Here is an 18,480-nt window from a genome sequence, read left to right on the forward strand (position 1 = left end):
ATTTTAACAACTAACAGCCTACATAGCCTAGTTAAAAAAAAACAGTACATCTTTCAATAGGTTTTAACAAATAATTTTATTTTCGATTCCTATTCACTCCCTCGAGATGATAGTATAACTAGCTTTTAAAATTAGTCTTTCTAATTGAAAAAATAATAAAATATTACAACAAATATTAGGACTTATTGTAACTAAAAGAGGAAAAGCCAATAGAATACAAATCATTTGTTGAAGGAATTTTTTGAGGGGTAGCCGCAAAGCTTTGGATTTAAAAAAAACAATGAAAGTGACTCTTTCCTCAGGTCTCGCTAATTTCCTCAGGTTTCGAAAATAATAAGACTCACTATTTTCTTCTAGCTAGATAGGCAGTTCAATCTAGCTTCTAGACAGTTCAGATAAAAAAAACAATTTTCTGCTTCTTTCAAATTCAACTTGAAATCAAAATAATAGACAGAATTATCTATTAATTTATAAAGAAATATTTACACTATAAATATAAAATGTATAATCTGTATATTCAAGTAGTTTTAAGGCTTAATATCAAGCTTATTGAAAAATAATAAAACCTACCTAACCATTTTCGAGTGAAAATTTAAAAATGTTCTTGAAAGACTACGAAAACGGTTTGGCAAACATATGCAGATTAAAATAAGATAAAACAAAAGTTCCATCTTAATATTAGGTCCCATTGTCATATTTTTGTCTCATAAAATATTATCTAATAAATTTCAATCAACAAGAACACAATGTTTCAGATGTACCTTCATTGTTAGAATATTTGGGTTCCTGGGTGTCGTATTCAAATTTACATGGTCCTGAAATGCTAGGTAAATTAAGCAAAGGAACATCTTCCCGCTTCGGTGACAAATGATGGTTTGGAAAATGAAAGGGCTTCTCGCTGTCACCTGGTGAAGCATCTTCAACTTCTAAAAAGAAATTTAAATTTAACAGACATAGACAAATTTAATAGTAAAGCTTACTAAACAAACCTAACAGCTTTTTCTTTTTAGTTACGTGTAAAAATGTAAATATACAGACATTACATGTGTACATTAAATCAGATGTATATGCAGGTTTTTTCATAGATCTTTTTTTAAATCTACTTTTTATAAAGCCAAAGAAAACCATAAACATTCGACAAAATTCATTAACATAGAACGAATTAAAACCTTGATATTCATATCAAAACAAATTCATATCATAGAACGAGCTGCTTGATAAGTGTTGGTTAAAGATAATGTATTGAATAAAAAAAAAATTACAGCTAGACAATCACAAAAAAATTGAAGTAAAAGAATACCAATCGATCTGTGTTAGTTCTGCAAACATAAAATACAAAATATAGCCTCCCAAAGTTTAGCAGCTGAATTCAACTAACTTTATTCCTCTCTTACATGTATCATGAATAGATATTCCCATTTGAACCCTAAAAACTACCCCAGCTTTGGTAGAAACATTTTGTTGATCGTACCTACACAGAGAAAAGATTGACAGAAAGTTTTTCCACCGGATGATAACTTGTCTCACCAAACTTAAAAATTAAAGCCAGTAAATTTAATTTAAATGTGTTTTGCGTCACAAAGAAGTCGCTTTTATCATCCCTAAGCTCTTAATTGTTAGATCCAAGTACATATACTCCTACTAGCCATCTCAACCTTTCTCGAATTAGAGCCCTAGAAAGCGAAATCACTTTTCGTACAGCCTAGGGTTTGAAATACAGTGAGTCAGCCTGGTACTCAGAACAATCCGTAGGTAATTTCTCGTGACAACATCTAACAAATCTTCATCCGCTTTTCTGAACACCTGTACTTCAGAGCCATATCTGACCACTGTCGTCACTGTATCTTTCAAAATTATAATCTTATTTGCAAACTTATCTTCCTATTCTTCAAAATTTTTATTAACTGTGAAAAAACAACACCCTTACCCATGGTTATTCTATTTTTAAAATATTCACTGCTCCCACCGTCTTTACTAATAATACTACCAAACTAAGTGAAGCTGTCCAGGATATCAATCTTTTCGTTACCCAACGTCACTTTTTCATATTCACTTATTCCAAGCCTTAGTGACTTTTTTTTAACATTAATTTTTGAACCTATTTTTGCTCTCTGAGCTCGCAAAACCTCTAAAACATCATTCATTTTGCTCACACTTTCATCTAGGATGCTTAAATCGTCAGCATGATCTAAGTCCATGGCTTTTTTCCCTCCCCATTTGATTCCGTGCTATCCCATTCTCTTTCTTATGCTCCTTAAGACAAAGTCCATCAAAATGATCCATATGAAGGAGGATAGAACACAACTGTGCTTAACTCGTGATTGAAAACAAAACCAGCTGCGAACCTCAGTTCATACCTTGACCACAGCGGTGTGATTTTCGTATTTAGCACTAATCACTTTTGTGTATTTGTCTTGTATACCATAGAAGGATAAGATCTTCGCTAAAGCTCTTCTATCAACAGAATGGAACGATTGCTGATAATCTATAAAACTGAGGACCAAAGGTGTTTGATAACTCAGGCACTTCTCAATTATTAACCTAAGAGTAAAAATTTGGTCAACACATCTTACATTTTCTAAAACCGCACTGTTCTTATCTTATAACTTTGTCTAGAACATCTCTCTATAGAAACAGATTCTATTAGTCTAGAAAGTATTATATTACTAAGTGCTACCTATATTTGCATCCCTTTGAAAACCTATTTAAGAGAAGGGAATACTTAAAAAAAGTATTATGTAGCAAAGAGTCTAAATTTCTTTGAAATTCAGAATTTGAGAAATGTCATATTACTTATTTACTTAAGAATGAAGTTGGTCGAGGACCAAGAAAAATATTTTCTAGCGCAAAGCACCGTCAAATATGCGAAGTACCCATAAACCAATAGTTTTTCTTTTGAAAAACTTTCACACAAATTGGCTAGGAAATAAATAATCTTAAAAGGCTGTTTTAAGCCGCGAGGTATCGAAAAATTTATAATTGGCAGTAAGTAATGTCATTTTTCCCATGCATTTTTCTTCTTTAAAATTTTAGTTCTTTCAAGTGTTACCACCAGAGAACAGCGCTACCAGTGTCAAGTGTCATTACTGAAAAAAAGTCTAAAAGAGAGAATGAGAGACTAAAAGGTTAATGTTTCAATATTGGAGGCCCATATATTTTATGGACTCCAACCAAGAGATCTTTCCGGAGCTGCCAGAAATCGCTCTAAAGCCTCTAGTGTACTGCTAGTAGTGTATTGAACGAACAGACATTTTTGATTATTGTGCATATTATTTCGTGCGGAAGCAGTATGCCCAGACAATGTCTGAACAAGGGGAAAGCACAATTTTTAAATGATAAGCTTAAAGGCTTGAACAACTGATGTTATAGTTAGCTTAACAATAATAAGCCAAAACTTATCATTAAGAATTTTTCTTTCTTTATGTTTAGGTGTTCAAAAAACAGCTGTTTTTTTTTACAAAAACAGCTGTTTTCTGTTGTTAACAAAAAACAGAACAGAAACAGGTCTTCTGTATTTTTGGTGACCTGTTCTGTTTCTGTTCTGTTTCATTAACTCCTGTTTATTTTTTTCTGTTTTTTCAGAAAAACAGAACAGTGCCCATGCTTAATCACGGTTTGGCAAACACCTGCACAGTGGAGTAACATAAAAAAAAAGTTTCATTTTAAGATTCAGTCCCTCAGTCTTATTTTTATCTAATAAAATATTATCCAATACATTTCAATCATCAAAATGACAATGTTTCATATATACCTTCATTGTTAGAAAATTTGGGTTCCGATTCCTGGGTGTCGTATTCAAATTTACAAGATCCTGAAATGCAAGGTAAATTAAGCAAAGGAACATCTTCACGTTTGGATGACAAAAGATGGTTTGGAAAGTGAAAGGGCTTCTCACTATCACCTGGTAAAGCATCTTCGATTTCTAAAACAAATAATAAATTGAACAGACATAGTGGCGCTCTCATAAAATAACTATGAGGGGAGGGGGCTGACTGGTGGTCCCTGGACCTAAAAACGGAAAACTTAAAAAATTTCTTAGAAAAAATGGTATTTTAAGGCATTTCTTAAAGTTTATTTTAGCTCTTTGAATGCAAATTTTGAGTGGGGACTACGGAATGAATGATAAAACTGAGCACATTAAATAGTATTTAAACAACATGATAATTTGTGAGGGGGGGGGAGGGCTAAGGCCCCGTTAAAACACCAGCCCCCCTCCTCCGTGTCTGCACACCCGAACAGATATAGAATAATTTAAAAGTAAGGACTACTAAAAAAATCGAAATGCTTTTTCTTTTTAATAGCGTGTAAAAATGTAAATATACAAACATTATATATTTACAAAAAATCGGATGTATATGCATGTTTTTTCAAATACAGTTTTTAAAATCTACTTTTTATAAAGCAAAAGAAAACCTGAAACATTTAACGAAATTCATTAGCATAGAACGGGTAAAAACCTGAAACTCATAAAGCAAAATTCATAATATATAGCTGAAAAAAAAATGTAAATTTAGAATAATGTACTGAATTAAAAAAAAAATATTGAATGAAAAAAATATATAACCAAAAACCAAAAATTTTATAGATTAAAAATAAAAATAAATTTAAAACATTAAATGTGAAAGAATACCAATCAATGGGGAATTTTCTGTATCAGTTCAAAAAAAATAATAGTCTCCCAAAGTTTAACAGCTGAATTCAATTAACTTTAATCGTCTCTAACATGTCTTATAACTTGCTTAACCCATCCGAGGACCCATAACTACCCATGCTTTGCTGGTAATATTTCGTTCATCATATCTGCACAAAGAAAAGATAGACAGAAAATTTCTCTACCGGATGATTGCTTGTCTCACCAAGCTTAAAAATAAAAGCTAATAAATCATATTTAAATGCGTTTTGCGGCACAATCAGTCAATCAGTCAATCAACCAATATATTTATTGCCCCAAAAAAATACACAAGTATTAATTAGGAATTATATTAAAATTAAAAAAAAAAGAAAAAAAAAGAAAGCAGAACACACTAACAAAAGCCACTATACAACCAAGAATTGAATAAATTTTTTATACTACCAAATAGTTGGATGCTGGCTGTTTTTCCTATCAAGCTTAGAAAAATAGCGACCGCGACGCTGCTCAGCCACTGTTAGTTGCTCAGTTAAACCGTAGGCTGACACTATTCTTTTGTTTCTAGCCCATAGAGGTATACACAAGAGAAATTTTGCAAAACAAAAATATACAGTTCTAATAGTCTACTAATCAGTAGCCCTAAACACATTCCAAAATAGAGTCACTGCGAAGACATGAGACATCGCAGAAGCGTTATAGACACAGGCGAGAATACGCCTGCTGTAGCAAGCTTTACAGCAAACTAGCATACCCAACATTTTTCTAAGTTTCTCACTTAGATCAGAGATAAGGTGAGTATTTGTCATTCTTACACTATCCCCTATCAGAGTGCCGAGATACTTAATACAGCCAGATTTCCGAACTATACGCATCCAACATTACCGACAGATTTGCCAATAGCAAGGATTTCACTCTTCGAAGAATTAAATTTGAGACCAATTTCGGCATATTCCCTACTGAGCATAGAAAAATACCCCTCAACAGACAATACTGTTCTACTTAAATTCAGGATGTCTTCGGCGTAATTCAGTATGGATAAGTCCAAACCATAAAAAAATAAAATTAATTCTAACCTTCTTCTGGGGTGCAACCACACTATTATAATACAATGGTGGCGAAGTTAACCCACCCTAACAGAGTCCTTTCCTTAATCGAATTGCGGCTCAAAACATTATGTAGCCATGATGAGTAGGTACTTTCACAAAAATGCATAATCTCGCATACAGATTTTTAAATACCTGCACAACTGAATGATTGAGACTTTGCGGCTGCACACTATATAACAAATGCGAATATAAACCAGAATCAAAAGCACGAGAGACATCGTGAGACGCAATGAAGAGAAACACCACTATTCTCTGTGTCCATCAGGACGTTGGCAAGTATACAATGTATGTGTTCCCAACTATAGCCTTCCTTAAATCGAAATTGGGTGCCCAGAGTTGAACAAGCCTGATTTACGTCCTTATTCACTAGTAACTCCAGCAATTAACATACAACAGAAGAAACTGTTATAGGCCTATAGAAACAACATTACCAGCTATCTTTATCTTTTTTTGCAGAACAAGAGTCAATGTACCAACACAAAAAGAATTGGGGACTATACCAGAAATAAAAAAGTTTTAGTAAAACAAAATGCAGATACTGCAGTAGCTAATCACTTGCGTGTAATAAATGAAAACCACATAATTGATCATAACCACGCAAGAACATTTTTCGAAGGCGAATGATAGCACTGTAAATATCAGATGCCATGACTATGAAACCACTATCTAAGTCAGTATCAACTAGTCTATCCACTAGTGGGGATTCATAGCGGGTTTCTAATACTGGATCAGGTGGAGAAAACTCACTGGCGAAATAGCTGATCCAGTCACTCTCAAATGGAGGCTCTGAAGCAACACCTTTTGACTTTTTCCCCCGATCAATCTCCAGATTTAATTTGGGTTAGTTGCGAAACGCTCGCTCCAGCTGTCAATGATCTCAGCTTTGTGATTGGCAAGAAATCTAGCAAAACAACGTTTAGTATATAACCGTGTGTCATTAACGGTACCAGATTTCGGCCGGTCGCAAACATTCAATATTCAGTGCCAAACCTTCGAAGATTTGCAACTTTGCTGTAAAGGCAGATTTATTGACAAGCTATTCCTGAACCAGGACAATCTTTACGTACAGGAACGGAAAAACACCCCGCACAACGCATTACATGTGTGCTTTTACTATAGTAAATGTTGATAAGATTTTTTTTTCAACTCAGCGAGTTCTGAAGGTTGTTGCAGCAGTTGGAGAGGGATTTGATTTGGTCAAGTGTGCTATCTTGCTCTGCCATATATATAACAGCATTTAATTTCTTCCAGTCACATTCGAATTTCCCCTTCCATTTCTTTTCGTCTTTTTTAAAGAGAACACTATCAGTAACAAAACAGTTGGAGATTACTAAATGATCCGATACCGATACGCTAAAGTCAACATGGCTTGAGCCATTCAGTCACATCGTTCGAGCAGAGCATGAAGACAAGCAAACTTGTCACTCTGGAGTTATGGATATACGTATACGAATGGTCATTTGGGACAACATACAGATTGGACAGAGCAGACAGAAGTATTTGAGATCTCGACTGATCTGGCACTGAGAGGTCGCAGCTCACGTCCCCAGCAAAGATAACACGATAAGACGCATAGGCACACTGGTGTAAAGATTTAGCAAGCTTCATTGTCAGACGGGAGAACCTTTCTTCAGAAGCCATATTCTTGTAATCTGTTGATAAGTAGCAGCAATCAACTGAGAAGTAACTTGCTTTAACTGTAGTACTACAGGCTATTTTGCGGCTTTCAGATTTGCAGCTTTTATACCAAGGAAACATTATACAAAGCAATCAGATTTGCAGCTTTTATACCAAGGAAACATTCGTTCTCAACAAATACTGATGCCGAAAGGTGAGAGCTGATTTGTACTGCCAGTCTGTCGGAAGCTCTTCTTCTGCCCGAATTCTCAGCAAGCACTGCGAAAAGGCGATTTTTGTTATTCACTTTTAACAGGGATAGAAGATTGGCTGATAGGAAATTTTATAGTAGACACAAAACATCTTTGCAAGACATCAGGCTTTCAATCAGTGGTAGTTTTTTTTATTACACTGCCATTCACATTCCGCAAAGACACTTTTAGCTCCAAGTTGGTCATGGTTTCGTCATGAGCTTTCTGTCTACGAGGCGCTAAACACTGTAGCACGGATGGTCTGTCTACTTGCAGAGAGCAAACTTCAGTGCAGTATTACAGGGTTTATCTTCATTGTTCGCATGATCACCACTGCAATAGGAACAACGAATAGCGTATTTACAGTCGTTAGCAGCGTGACCGTAGGCTACTCTTGGCATTGAAAATACTTCATCGACAATACCGATACCTGTCTATTCGAAAGTACTCATAGCCCAGAGTTATAAGGTTATTCATTGCTACTTGCAAATAATCCTTACTTTCAAAGACAAGCTTACAAGAGCAAATATGCCGAATTCTCTCGGCTTTCGTGCAATTCCTAATCATTAAACATAGATCATTCGGCAAGACATCATCAGGAACATGTCTTATAATACCACAATGAGCGGGAGTCTTCAGTCGAGCATCAGTGTCTGTAGCACTGTTGAGCACTTCAGCAAGAGACTAAGGTGCATCTTCGTCATCAAGTATCACGCACCACTTTTGCTAAGAGGTCTCAGGTTCACTATATGGTAACAACAATCACCAACGAGGCCCTGAAGATACTCCATAGTCCGACGCGCAGTCGCACTAACGATATTTTGTGCTGATTTGAAGAAGCTCAGATAGTCAATAAGATCGTCAACTCTAGAGTGAAGCCCATTGGCCTAGGGGTGAGGGTGGCTGTAACCTCTCCTGAGAGAATGAGTACCTCGTCAGGCTCATAGATTACAAACTTGGGGAGGACTAAATTCTTTTCGTCACAAGTCAAACTGCCTCTTTTCAGATTAGCAACTATGTCTTGGGGCTTAACAGGATCTGTAGAACAAGTAGACATAACGGCTAAGTGCCATAATTCATCCGTTGCCTTAGTCAGCATATCAGCTTTGATATTCTGTACTGCCTTCGCCATCTTTTCATCATAGTTGTTACCTGCTTTGATTGCTTGGACGACAAAGTTCAAAACGGGGCTAGAAAACCAAGTCTAGCTTCAAACTACTCATTTCCCTTTTAGAGTGAAATGGCTTCTGACGCAGTAAGCAAAATTAGTGGTTGGTCCAATTCAGATGCAAAATCACAGAGCAATATTCCAATTAGAGTGGCCAGGGACGGAGCAAATAGTCGTCAGAGACTACTGAAATCACCCAAGAACAAGGGAAGTGTAAGGACTCACCTTTTCCCTGCAATTTGCGGGTAACTGAATATCGGCTGGTATAATACGGTACTTGCCTCCTTCCCCTCTTCTGGTTGTTCCCAGAAAAAAAATCATATACACCTTAATGATATGGAAACAAAGATGGTACAATATGAAATTGGCAATATAGATGGGGGTCCAGTCTACCTGAGAAAAAAGATGGCGCTGGTGAAAATACCCACAAAGAAAAAATTATACTAGGAATTAATGAAGATCTCTCAAATATTACTTAACTAAAAACCTATCTTTAGAGGGTAGAGATCAACATGAAAATAACCTCAAAGTAATGCAGTAGCTTTATCCCATTAACAGCAAAGAAACAAACTCAGCCACAATATCTCTGGATATAACATAGATGGCACGTTATCACCCCTCAGCTCTTAATTGTTAGATCCAAGAACATATACAATTAAATTTTTTTCTAAAGACCACTTACTGAGCAAGGAGGCAAAAAAAGACAATTTTTTTCAAGAGCAAAGTAGCTTTTCTTTTATTCTGTAACAGAAAATAAACTGTATATCTTACCGTTTTTAATGAAAGAATCCTGAGAAACGGTGATGAGATCAGACATTTTCAGAATTTGTGGCAAGTCCATAGGTCTTGGGACGGAATTAATTCAAATTATGAGAAGCATAATCCTATCATCGCCACTTGGATACGAAACAGATTTTCGTCAAGAGAGGCCTGAAATACAATAGATATAATGATTGATGACTGATAATGACTTTTAACCACTGCAAAGCATTTTTATTAGTAAAGGCCAGTAAAGGCATTAGAAATCTGATTATTTTTTTTTAAGAAAAGGGTGCTAAAGTTCAAAAACTGCCTTTTTGATGAAACTATATTCAAAGTGCAGTTGTTGATTTTAAGTTAAAGTAAACTTTTACGGTAAAAAGCAAAATAAAGCAGCTAGCTTATTCTTTTAGCTGTGGTGGCTGTTAGCTACATTTTGCCTTTAAATTTTCCAATCCGAAAACTACTAGGTTGGAAAATTTGGTTTAACTCCTGAAATGAAATCTTTATTCATGGTTTTAATGCTTAAAACACTAAACAGTGTACGCCTATTATATAGGGGCAATAATGTATTTCTTACTTTTAGGGCTTCAAAAATGCGACAACACATGTAAAACTAGATCCAAAAATATAATAGGTGAAACCATTGTATTGATAAAAAAATAATTTATTAAAAATTCAGTAACTAACTTCCAAAGCAATTTAAAATTCAAATCTAAAGTGAAACTCAAGCAAATTAAGAAATATTTCCAGAAACATAATATCTACTAAAACTTTTAATATCTACTAAAATGTAATAATGTTTGTCAAAAATAGTTCTGAAAAATCAATCCATTGTTTAGTTTAACTAAGGAGAACCATCTTCCTGGGGCCTACTTATGACAAGGTCTAAATTTGCCTTCAATGACTTGTTTATCCAAATATTGTTTCAGCATATATGCCAATGTTATTAAGAAATCAATTTCACCTTTTTACTAAAACTCTTTAATTACACTTTAAAGGATATACTGATGTAAAATGGGAACAAAAAATATCCAAATTGAATAGATTTTCTATATACCTTGGTTGCAGTAACAGCTGTAACCTAAGGCAGAGTAAACAAACCCCTTAAATGGCGTGGATTTGAAAGAAAAAGTAGCCAAAAGTTGGCCGTCCAACCTTTTTAATGTTCCCCCATCTAACCTCTTTTAGGAACCAACTAAAGATAAACTAAACGCTGTTGATATTAATGTTTAAAAACGAGTTTTGAAATCATAATATTGTCAGAAAACTAATGGCACCCTAGTTCATTGCCCTCCCCCTCAATATTTTACTCTAGATCCCCCTTTGAGTACTCAATAGGTGCTGAAAATGCATATCTGCATTAAATATCTTTTGCATTACAAATTGAGTTTCCATTTTTCCTAATTTTATAAGACTAAATGACTTTCCACTAACACTTAACATTTAACATTTCCACATAACACAAAGTTTCCACTAACACCAATTTCAAGAATCAGAATTCATTAAAAAAAAACAAAAAACGAATAAATCAATAATACATTGAATCGCCGCTACTTTAGGAAGAAAGGAGAATCATTGTCAATTTTTTTTATTGCCTTTATAGCTCTTGATGAATGGCTATGTTTATTTCCAACATAAGGTTTCATGCTGTCGAGAAAATAATCTCAACGATGAGTTTTTTTAAAACCATATGCCTAAATTAAAGTGAAAAATTTATTGTAAATCAAGAATATCCTGAAACAAAAAAGAAAATTTCAGTTTCAAATAAATTTTCTGTCTTACTAGAATGTGTTAAAAAATGGCCCTAGATTCTTATTCATTTATTTTGAACATTTTGGGACAATATTGAAAAGAGCAATCAACTAATAAAAACTATAAAGTCATCATAATCTGGTATGGAAACATAGGCTTTAATCAAAGCAAGTGACCAAAATTCCTGGACACTGTTGAAATATGTTTAATAATATATGCTTTAAACCGCAAAGCTGAATCAATATAAATATCTAAATATCTAAATACATCCACTTTATTTTAAGGAGAAATTTCAATATTAATAGTTTAAAATGACAAACTCAAATTTCTTCCAAACACAATAACTTCTGACTTCTCAAAGAGCTATTTTAGTTGGACTTTAAAACTTCTTTTAAATAAATACAATCTCACTAAAGAGCTATTCCACCAATTCCAATTTTTTCCAACACATAAAGAAGAATTGCAAGGTTTATTATATCAAAAGCTTTTTTAATGTAAAAAAAATATAGCTGACGCCAGATAATTATCATCCGTAGTCTCTGATAAGAAATTATGTAAAGCAGCTACTGTTTGCTCTGTTGACCACTCAAGAAACACAACTGTTAGAAAAAAAAAATATTCTTTATAAGAAATTAAGTATAAGCACTCTTTACTATTATGTCAAAACTTTAGAAACAGGTGATATTATTGTAATAGGCCTATAATTGTTTGGACAAATGAGTAACAGTTTTTGGTACTCCAAGAAGTGAATTTGGTATATAAATGCAAAAAGAGAAGCTTTGAACTTCTAAATGCGAAATAAAGCAAAAAAAAAATTATATTACTAGTTTTGTGCGATAATTTGATTTAACGATATATAGATAATTTTGCTTTCAATATTCGATAATTGATATATTGATTTCGATATTTCTGATCAGTTTTTCATCCAGATTAACTCTAGGTTTTCTCAAAGTTAAACAAAAATTGGGTACTTATCTTTTAGCCACTACAAACTAGAGAATTTGGATCTATAAAATCAGACAATAACCGATTTATTACTGTTTGTATACGGAGACAATTAGTTTCGGCTCAGTGGAAATTACATTGTAGCTATATTCTAATAAATATTTAGTTGGAAGTTTGGTCATATTAGGTTACATTTTGCATGCAGCGCCGCTATACTTAACCCCAAACCCCCACACCCAAATCTGCAAATATATAGCCCAAAGTAAATATATCCTATCTAGCATCTCAGTTGTTTCAACCCTGTACCTGTAGATCCAAATTCTCGAGTGAGTACTGGCTATGAGATAAGTACCAAAAGTTGTAATAAAAGTGTATTTTGTACAATTTTTTTCAAACTTTGAATAATATAAAATCAGGCAATAAAAACAAACTTCGATTGCGGTACATAAATAAATATAATAAAAATCTAGATTTGAAATTTCTCGGGCTCAGGATAAAGAAAGATAACCTACTGGCTACTTTTGGCTATTCAAACTAAGCAACATGTCAGTATTTCTCCCTAATAATTAGTTCAACCTTTCAGTTATAATAGGCAGCGCAAGATTGCGCTGCCTAAGTAAAGAACAATTTTGGTACAAAACATTATTTTTGGTTTTAGACGAGGGCACTTCGTATCGAAGGAGTTGTCGTAGAAACTTCGAAAAGGGCTTATTCGATTGGAAATTGGAGTGGCTATTGCCATTTTTAATAGTAGAAAGTCATTGGAAGGAAACTAACACCCCTTCCACGCCCACCAAATCCCCAAAAACATAAAATCAAAATTTAGAAATAGTCATTTTGTTCAGCGTAGTTGATTTCCAGATAGAAATTATATTTTTGAGGAAGACACTCCCCCACAGCCCTCAAGACAAGGGTTGTAAGTTATGTCCTGGGGGCATATAAGATTATTATGTCGTAGAAACTTCAAAAAAGGCTCATTCGATTGGAAATTCAAAGGGATAGAGCCCTTTTTAATAGTCGAAAGTGATTGGAGGGCCATTACCCCCCTCTCACACCCCCAGTTCCCCCACCCCCATCCAATAAAAATTTTGAGATAGCCATTTTTTTAAACGTATTTGACAGTTCTGAAAATTAGGTCTTTAAGGATTAGCCCCCCCCCCCCCACAGCCCTCAGGGTAAGGGTTACAAGTTATACCCTGGGGGCATATAAGGTTTTCATAGAAAGCGTTGTCGCAGAAACTTCAAAAGGGGCTCATTCGATTAGAAATTGAAATGGCTAGTGCCCATTTTAATAGTCAAAAGTGATTGGAAGGCAAATAACACCCCTTCCAAGCCCACCATTTATCCAAACACATCCAGTCCAAATTTTTAGATATCAATTTTGTTCAACGTAGTTGAAAGTTCTGGAAATTAGGTCTTTGAGGATGATAACCCCCTCAGAGTCCTCAGGGCAAGGGTTATAAATTATACCCTGGGGGCATGTAAGGTTTTTATTGAAATCTTTGTTGTAGAAACTTGAAAAAGGGCGCATTCGACTGGAAATTCAAAAGGCTAGAGCCCTTTTTAATAGTCGAAAGTGATTGGAGGGCAACTAAACCCCTTCTGACGCCCACCTTTCCCCCAAACAAGTATAATCAAAATTTTTAAGATAGGCCTTCTGTTAAATGTAGTTGACAGTTTTGGAAATTAGGTCTTTAAGGATGAGCCCCCCCCCCAGCCCTCAGGGCAAGGGTTGTAAGTTAAGCCCTGGGGGCATATGAGGTTTTTATAGAAAGCGTTGTCGTAGAAACTTCAAAAAGGGCTCACTCCATTGGAAATTGAAATGGCTAGTAGCCTTTTTAATAGTTGAAAGTAATGGGAGGGCAACTCACTCCCCTATCACGTCTACCATTTTTACAAACATATACAATACAAATTTTTAGATAGCCATTTTTTTCAAAGTAGTTGAAAGTTCTGAAAATTATGTCTTTGAGGATGACGATCCCCCCACAGCCCTCAGGACAAGGGTTGTAAATTATACCCTAAGGGCATACGAGGTTTTTAAAGAAAGCGTTGTCGTAAAACTTCAAAAAGGGCTCATTCAACTGAAAACTGAAAAGGCTAGTGCCCTTTTTTATAGTTGAAAGAAATTGCAAGGAAACTAACCTCCTCTCAAGCCCACCATTTCCTCAAACACATCCAATTCAAATTTTGAGATATTCATTTTTTTCAGCTTAGTTAAAAGTTCTGGAAATTAGATCTTTTAGGATGACAACGCCCTCAAAGCCCTCAGGGAACGGTTGTAAGTTATACCCTGGGGGGTATATAACGTTTTTTTTTATAGAAAGTGTTGTCATAGAAACTTCGAAAAGGGCTCATTTGATTAGAAATTGAAAGGGCTAGTGCCCTTTTTAATAGTCGAAAGTGATTGGAGAGCAACTACCCCCCCCCCCTCACGGCCACCATTTCCCCAAAAACATTCAAACCCCCCAAACCCCTCACGGCAAGGTTTGTACATTATACCATGGGGGCATATAAGATTATTATGGAAAGCGTTTTGGTAGAGACTTCAAAAAGGGCTCATTCTATTGGAAATTATAAGGGCTAGTGCCATTTTTAATAGTAGAAAGTGATTGGAGGGAAACAAGGCCCCCTGTCATGCTCACCATTTCCCCAAACACATCCAATCAAAATTTTGTGATAGCCATTTTGTTATACATAGATGAAAGTTCTGAAAATTAAGTCTTTGAGGATGACACTCCCCCTAGAGCCCTCAGGGCTAAGTTTGTAAGTTTTGCTCTGGGAGCATATAAGGTTTTTTGTAGAAAATGTTGTCATAGAAACTTCAAAAAAAGCTCATTCATTTGGATATTGAAAGAGCTAGTGCCCTTTTTAATAGGCTAGTCGAAACGGATTGGAGGGCAACTAACCTTCCTCTCACGCCCACCATTTTTCCCAAACATCCAATCAAAATTCTGAGATAGCCATTTTTTTCAATGTAGTTGAATGTTCTGGATATTATGTCTTTGAGGATGATCAAGCCCCCCCCACCCCTCAGGGCCAGTGTCGTAAGTTATACCCTGGAGGCAAGTAAGGGTTTTATAGAGCGTTGTAATAGAAACTTTGAATACTTCAAAGGGCTAATGCCGACTTTAATAGTCAAAAGTGATTGGAGGAAAACTAACACACCTCCCACGCCCACCATTTCCCGAAAAACATCCAATAAAATTTTGAGATAGCCATTTTTTTCAACGTACTTGAAACGTCCAGAAATTATGTCTTTGAGGATGACACTGCCCCCAAAGGCCTCAGCGCAAGGGTTGTAAGTTATGCTCTGGGGGCATATAAGGTTTTATAGAAAGAGTCGTTGTAGAAACTTCAAAAAAGGCTCATTCGATAGGAAAGTGATTTGAGGGCAACTAACGCCCCTCTCAAGCCTACCATTTCCCCAAACTCATCCAATCAAAATTTTGAGATAGACAATTTGTTCAACGAAGTTGAAAGTTTTGGAAATTAGGTCTTTGCCAGCGTTGGTGTAGAAACTTCACAAAGGACTCATTCAATTGGGAATTAAGAGGGTTAGTGCCTTTATTAATAGTCAAAAGGGATCGGAGGGCGAATGCTCCCCCCCTATACCCATCATTTTCCCACACCCTTCCGACCATTTTGATATAGCAATTTTGTTGAACGTAGTTGAAGGGTCCTGAACTTATGTTTTTGTGTATTACAACCCCCAACAGCCCTCAGAGCTAAGGTTGTTAGTTATGCCCTAGGGGAATATAATGTCATGTAGGAAGTGTTGTCGTAAAAGCTTCTAAACGGGATCTGTCAATTGGAAATTGAGAGGGCTATTGCCATTTTTAATAGTCGAAAGTCATCAGAGGGAGAATCCCCCCCCCCAACGCCCATCATTTCCCCAAACATTTCCAATCAACATTCATATGTGGCCATTTTGTTCAACTTAGTTGAAAGGTCTGGAAATTATGTCCTTGAGCATGACAACCCTCCCCCCATAGCCCTCATGACAAGGGTAGTGAGTTATGCAAGAGGGGCATAAAACGTTTTTATAGAGAGTTTTGTCGCAGAAGCTTCAAAAAACGCCCATTTGATTGGAAATTGAGAGGACTAGTGCCTTTTTCATTAGTCAAAAGTGATCAGAGGGCAAATATCTCCCTTCACGCCTATCATTTCCCCAAACACTTCCAATCAAAATTTTTATATAGCCTTTTTGTTAAGCCTATCAGAAAGGTCTGGAAATTATGTCTGAGGATAAGAAATCACCCCAGCCCTGAGGGCAAGGGTTAGTGCCAAGTAGTGTAAGTAGTAAGTAGTGTAAGTTGTGCTCTGGGGACATATAGGGTTTTTCTTATAGAAAGTGTGGTCACATAAACTTCAAAGGAGACTCATTGGATTGCCAATAAGACGCTCTTTTGCTCTTTTCAAAAGTTAAATTGATCAGAGGGCAGTTACCCTCTCACCCCAACACACACGTCGAATTATCCCGAAATGCATCCAATAGAAATTTTGAGATAGCCATTCTATTCAAAATAGACTAAATATCATATAACAAGGCTTTTAGGGTTGAAACAAACCCCAGAGATTAGGGCAAGGGTTGTAAGTTATGCCCAGAGGGCATTAAAGGTTTTTATGGAAGGGGTGGTTGTTTAATTGCAGAAAAGGCTCAGTCTTTCTCCCTGGAAAAGATTATGTCAATATAAAACGAACAGAAATTAATCAAAAACGTTTTGCACGAAATAAGTTTTTCAAAAAAAAATACTGAACTCCCTTAAACCAAAAATGATCAAAAATAGAATCAAATATTCTACCAAGCACACAACTACCACAAATCAGCATCAATAAATAAATGAAACCCAAAACAAACAAAAATTAAAATAAGTCAAACTCAAAACGAAAAGAAAATAATCTGAGTAGGGTTCTAAAACCTATGCTTTCTAAAAGCCAGAATATAATTTGCACTTTACTGGAAAAAAATTTTCTTAACTGTTTTCACTTATAACTTTAAGAAAACAAACATTAATTAAGATTTTAATAAACAAATATTAGCATATGCGTATTTAAATGACAATGCATATTTTTTTCAGTTAATTCATTTGAATTTTTGTTTCAACCCCGTGTTTCAGGAGTTGTTTTAACAGAATTAAGACAAAAAGTCAAACTGTAGCGTATATTCCCTAGTTTCAGTAAAAAAAAGGTCGTTTTTTTTTTATTTTTGATCGTTGTCAAATAATGCCGGCAGACCTGCTTCTGTCCTTCGTGGAAAATTCCCCTTCCACCGAAAAAAACCAACTCTTTGTAATTTCATCCTGCGTAAAATCTCCCTCCCCCGAGACAACCCCGTCCCTACTGAAAATTCCCCACAAAGCTTTTCTTGTGAATATTTTTTCCTAAAAAATTCTCTTTGGCCTACTTAATTAGAAAAAATATGTTTTTCATATAATTTCTAATCTTTTTTTTCAAATCTTGCCTGAAAAACCCCTCGAAGGAAAATTTTTCCTTGAAATTTATCTTCTGAGAGGAAAGTTTCACCCGCGGAAAATTCTCCTATGAAGAATTTTTCCCGCGGAAAATTACCCCATGAAGAATATCTCTTGCGAGAAATTTCGCCATGAAGAATTTCTCCAGCTGAAATCTTCTCCATGGAGAATTTCTCAGTAGTCTAGGTATAACAGTTTCAAGCAGGGTGTCTCCCCATATAGCTATAACAGTTCCGAGCAGACAGTCCCACCATATAGCTATAATGATAAGTAGCGGACAGTACTCCCACCATACAAGCAGACAGTACAATGACCGGATTCAACCTACCAGGAAAATTCGTGCTGTTGACGAAACCATGGTTTTGGGTCATGGCCGTTCACATATCTAATGTTAAACATGATTCTTCATTATGGTATGATTATAGGCGTTGACAGAAATGAAAATGGTAAACCATATGAGGGAATGCTAACTCCTATTCAGAGATACATATTTTTTTTTATTTGGACGATTCTCAACTGTGTACTGTATAATACACAACTACCATTTGAACAGTGATGTTAGGTCCCCTTTCCCAACCCCAAGGACCCCCTCCCCCCAAACTTTTTGCCCCCCCCCCACTTGGCTTGGCGCGCCACGCCAATTGAACCTAATTGAACCTAACTTGAATTGTTTGTGAAACTTTTTTGTTTGTGAAACTTGTTGCATCCTGTTTTTTTTCTCTTCGCGAAACTTGTACTTTGATTTTTCACCTCGTGAAATTGCTTTTGTTAATGG

At 35.5% G+C, this 18,480-nt stretch overlaps 1 protein-coding gene across 1 annotated transcript in view; it reads right to left on the reverse strand.

Moving 5' to 3' along the window:
* Positions 1–681: 681 nt before the first annotated feature.
* The window catches only part of LOC148947756 (uncharacterized), a 47,428-nt gene continuing 29,629 nt past the window's right edge, over positions 682–18,480 (reverse strand). The window contains exons 2-4 of the mRNA XM_089095416.1: positions 9,544–9,702; positions 3,752–3,922; positions 682–926 (exon numbers count right to left, since the gene is read on the reverse strand). Of these exons, the coding sequence (XP_088951542.1) occupies positions 733–926; positions 3,752–3,922; positions 9,544–9,613 (435 nt within the window). The 5' untranslated portion in view covers positions 9,614–9,702 and the 3' untranslated portion in view covers positions 682–732. The remainder of the gene's footprint in view (positions 927–3,751; positions 3,923–9,543; positions 9,703–18,480) is intronic.

This window comes from Artemia sp. Qi Xiang Cuo, chromosome 10, assembly GCF_049724085.1.
Source record: "Artemia sp. Qi Xiang Cuo chromosome 10, ASM4972408v1, whole genome shotgun sequence".
Lineage (NCBI taxonomy): Eukaryota > Metazoa > Arthropoda > Branchiopoda > Anostraca > Artemiidae > Artemia > Artemia sp. Qi Xiang Cuo.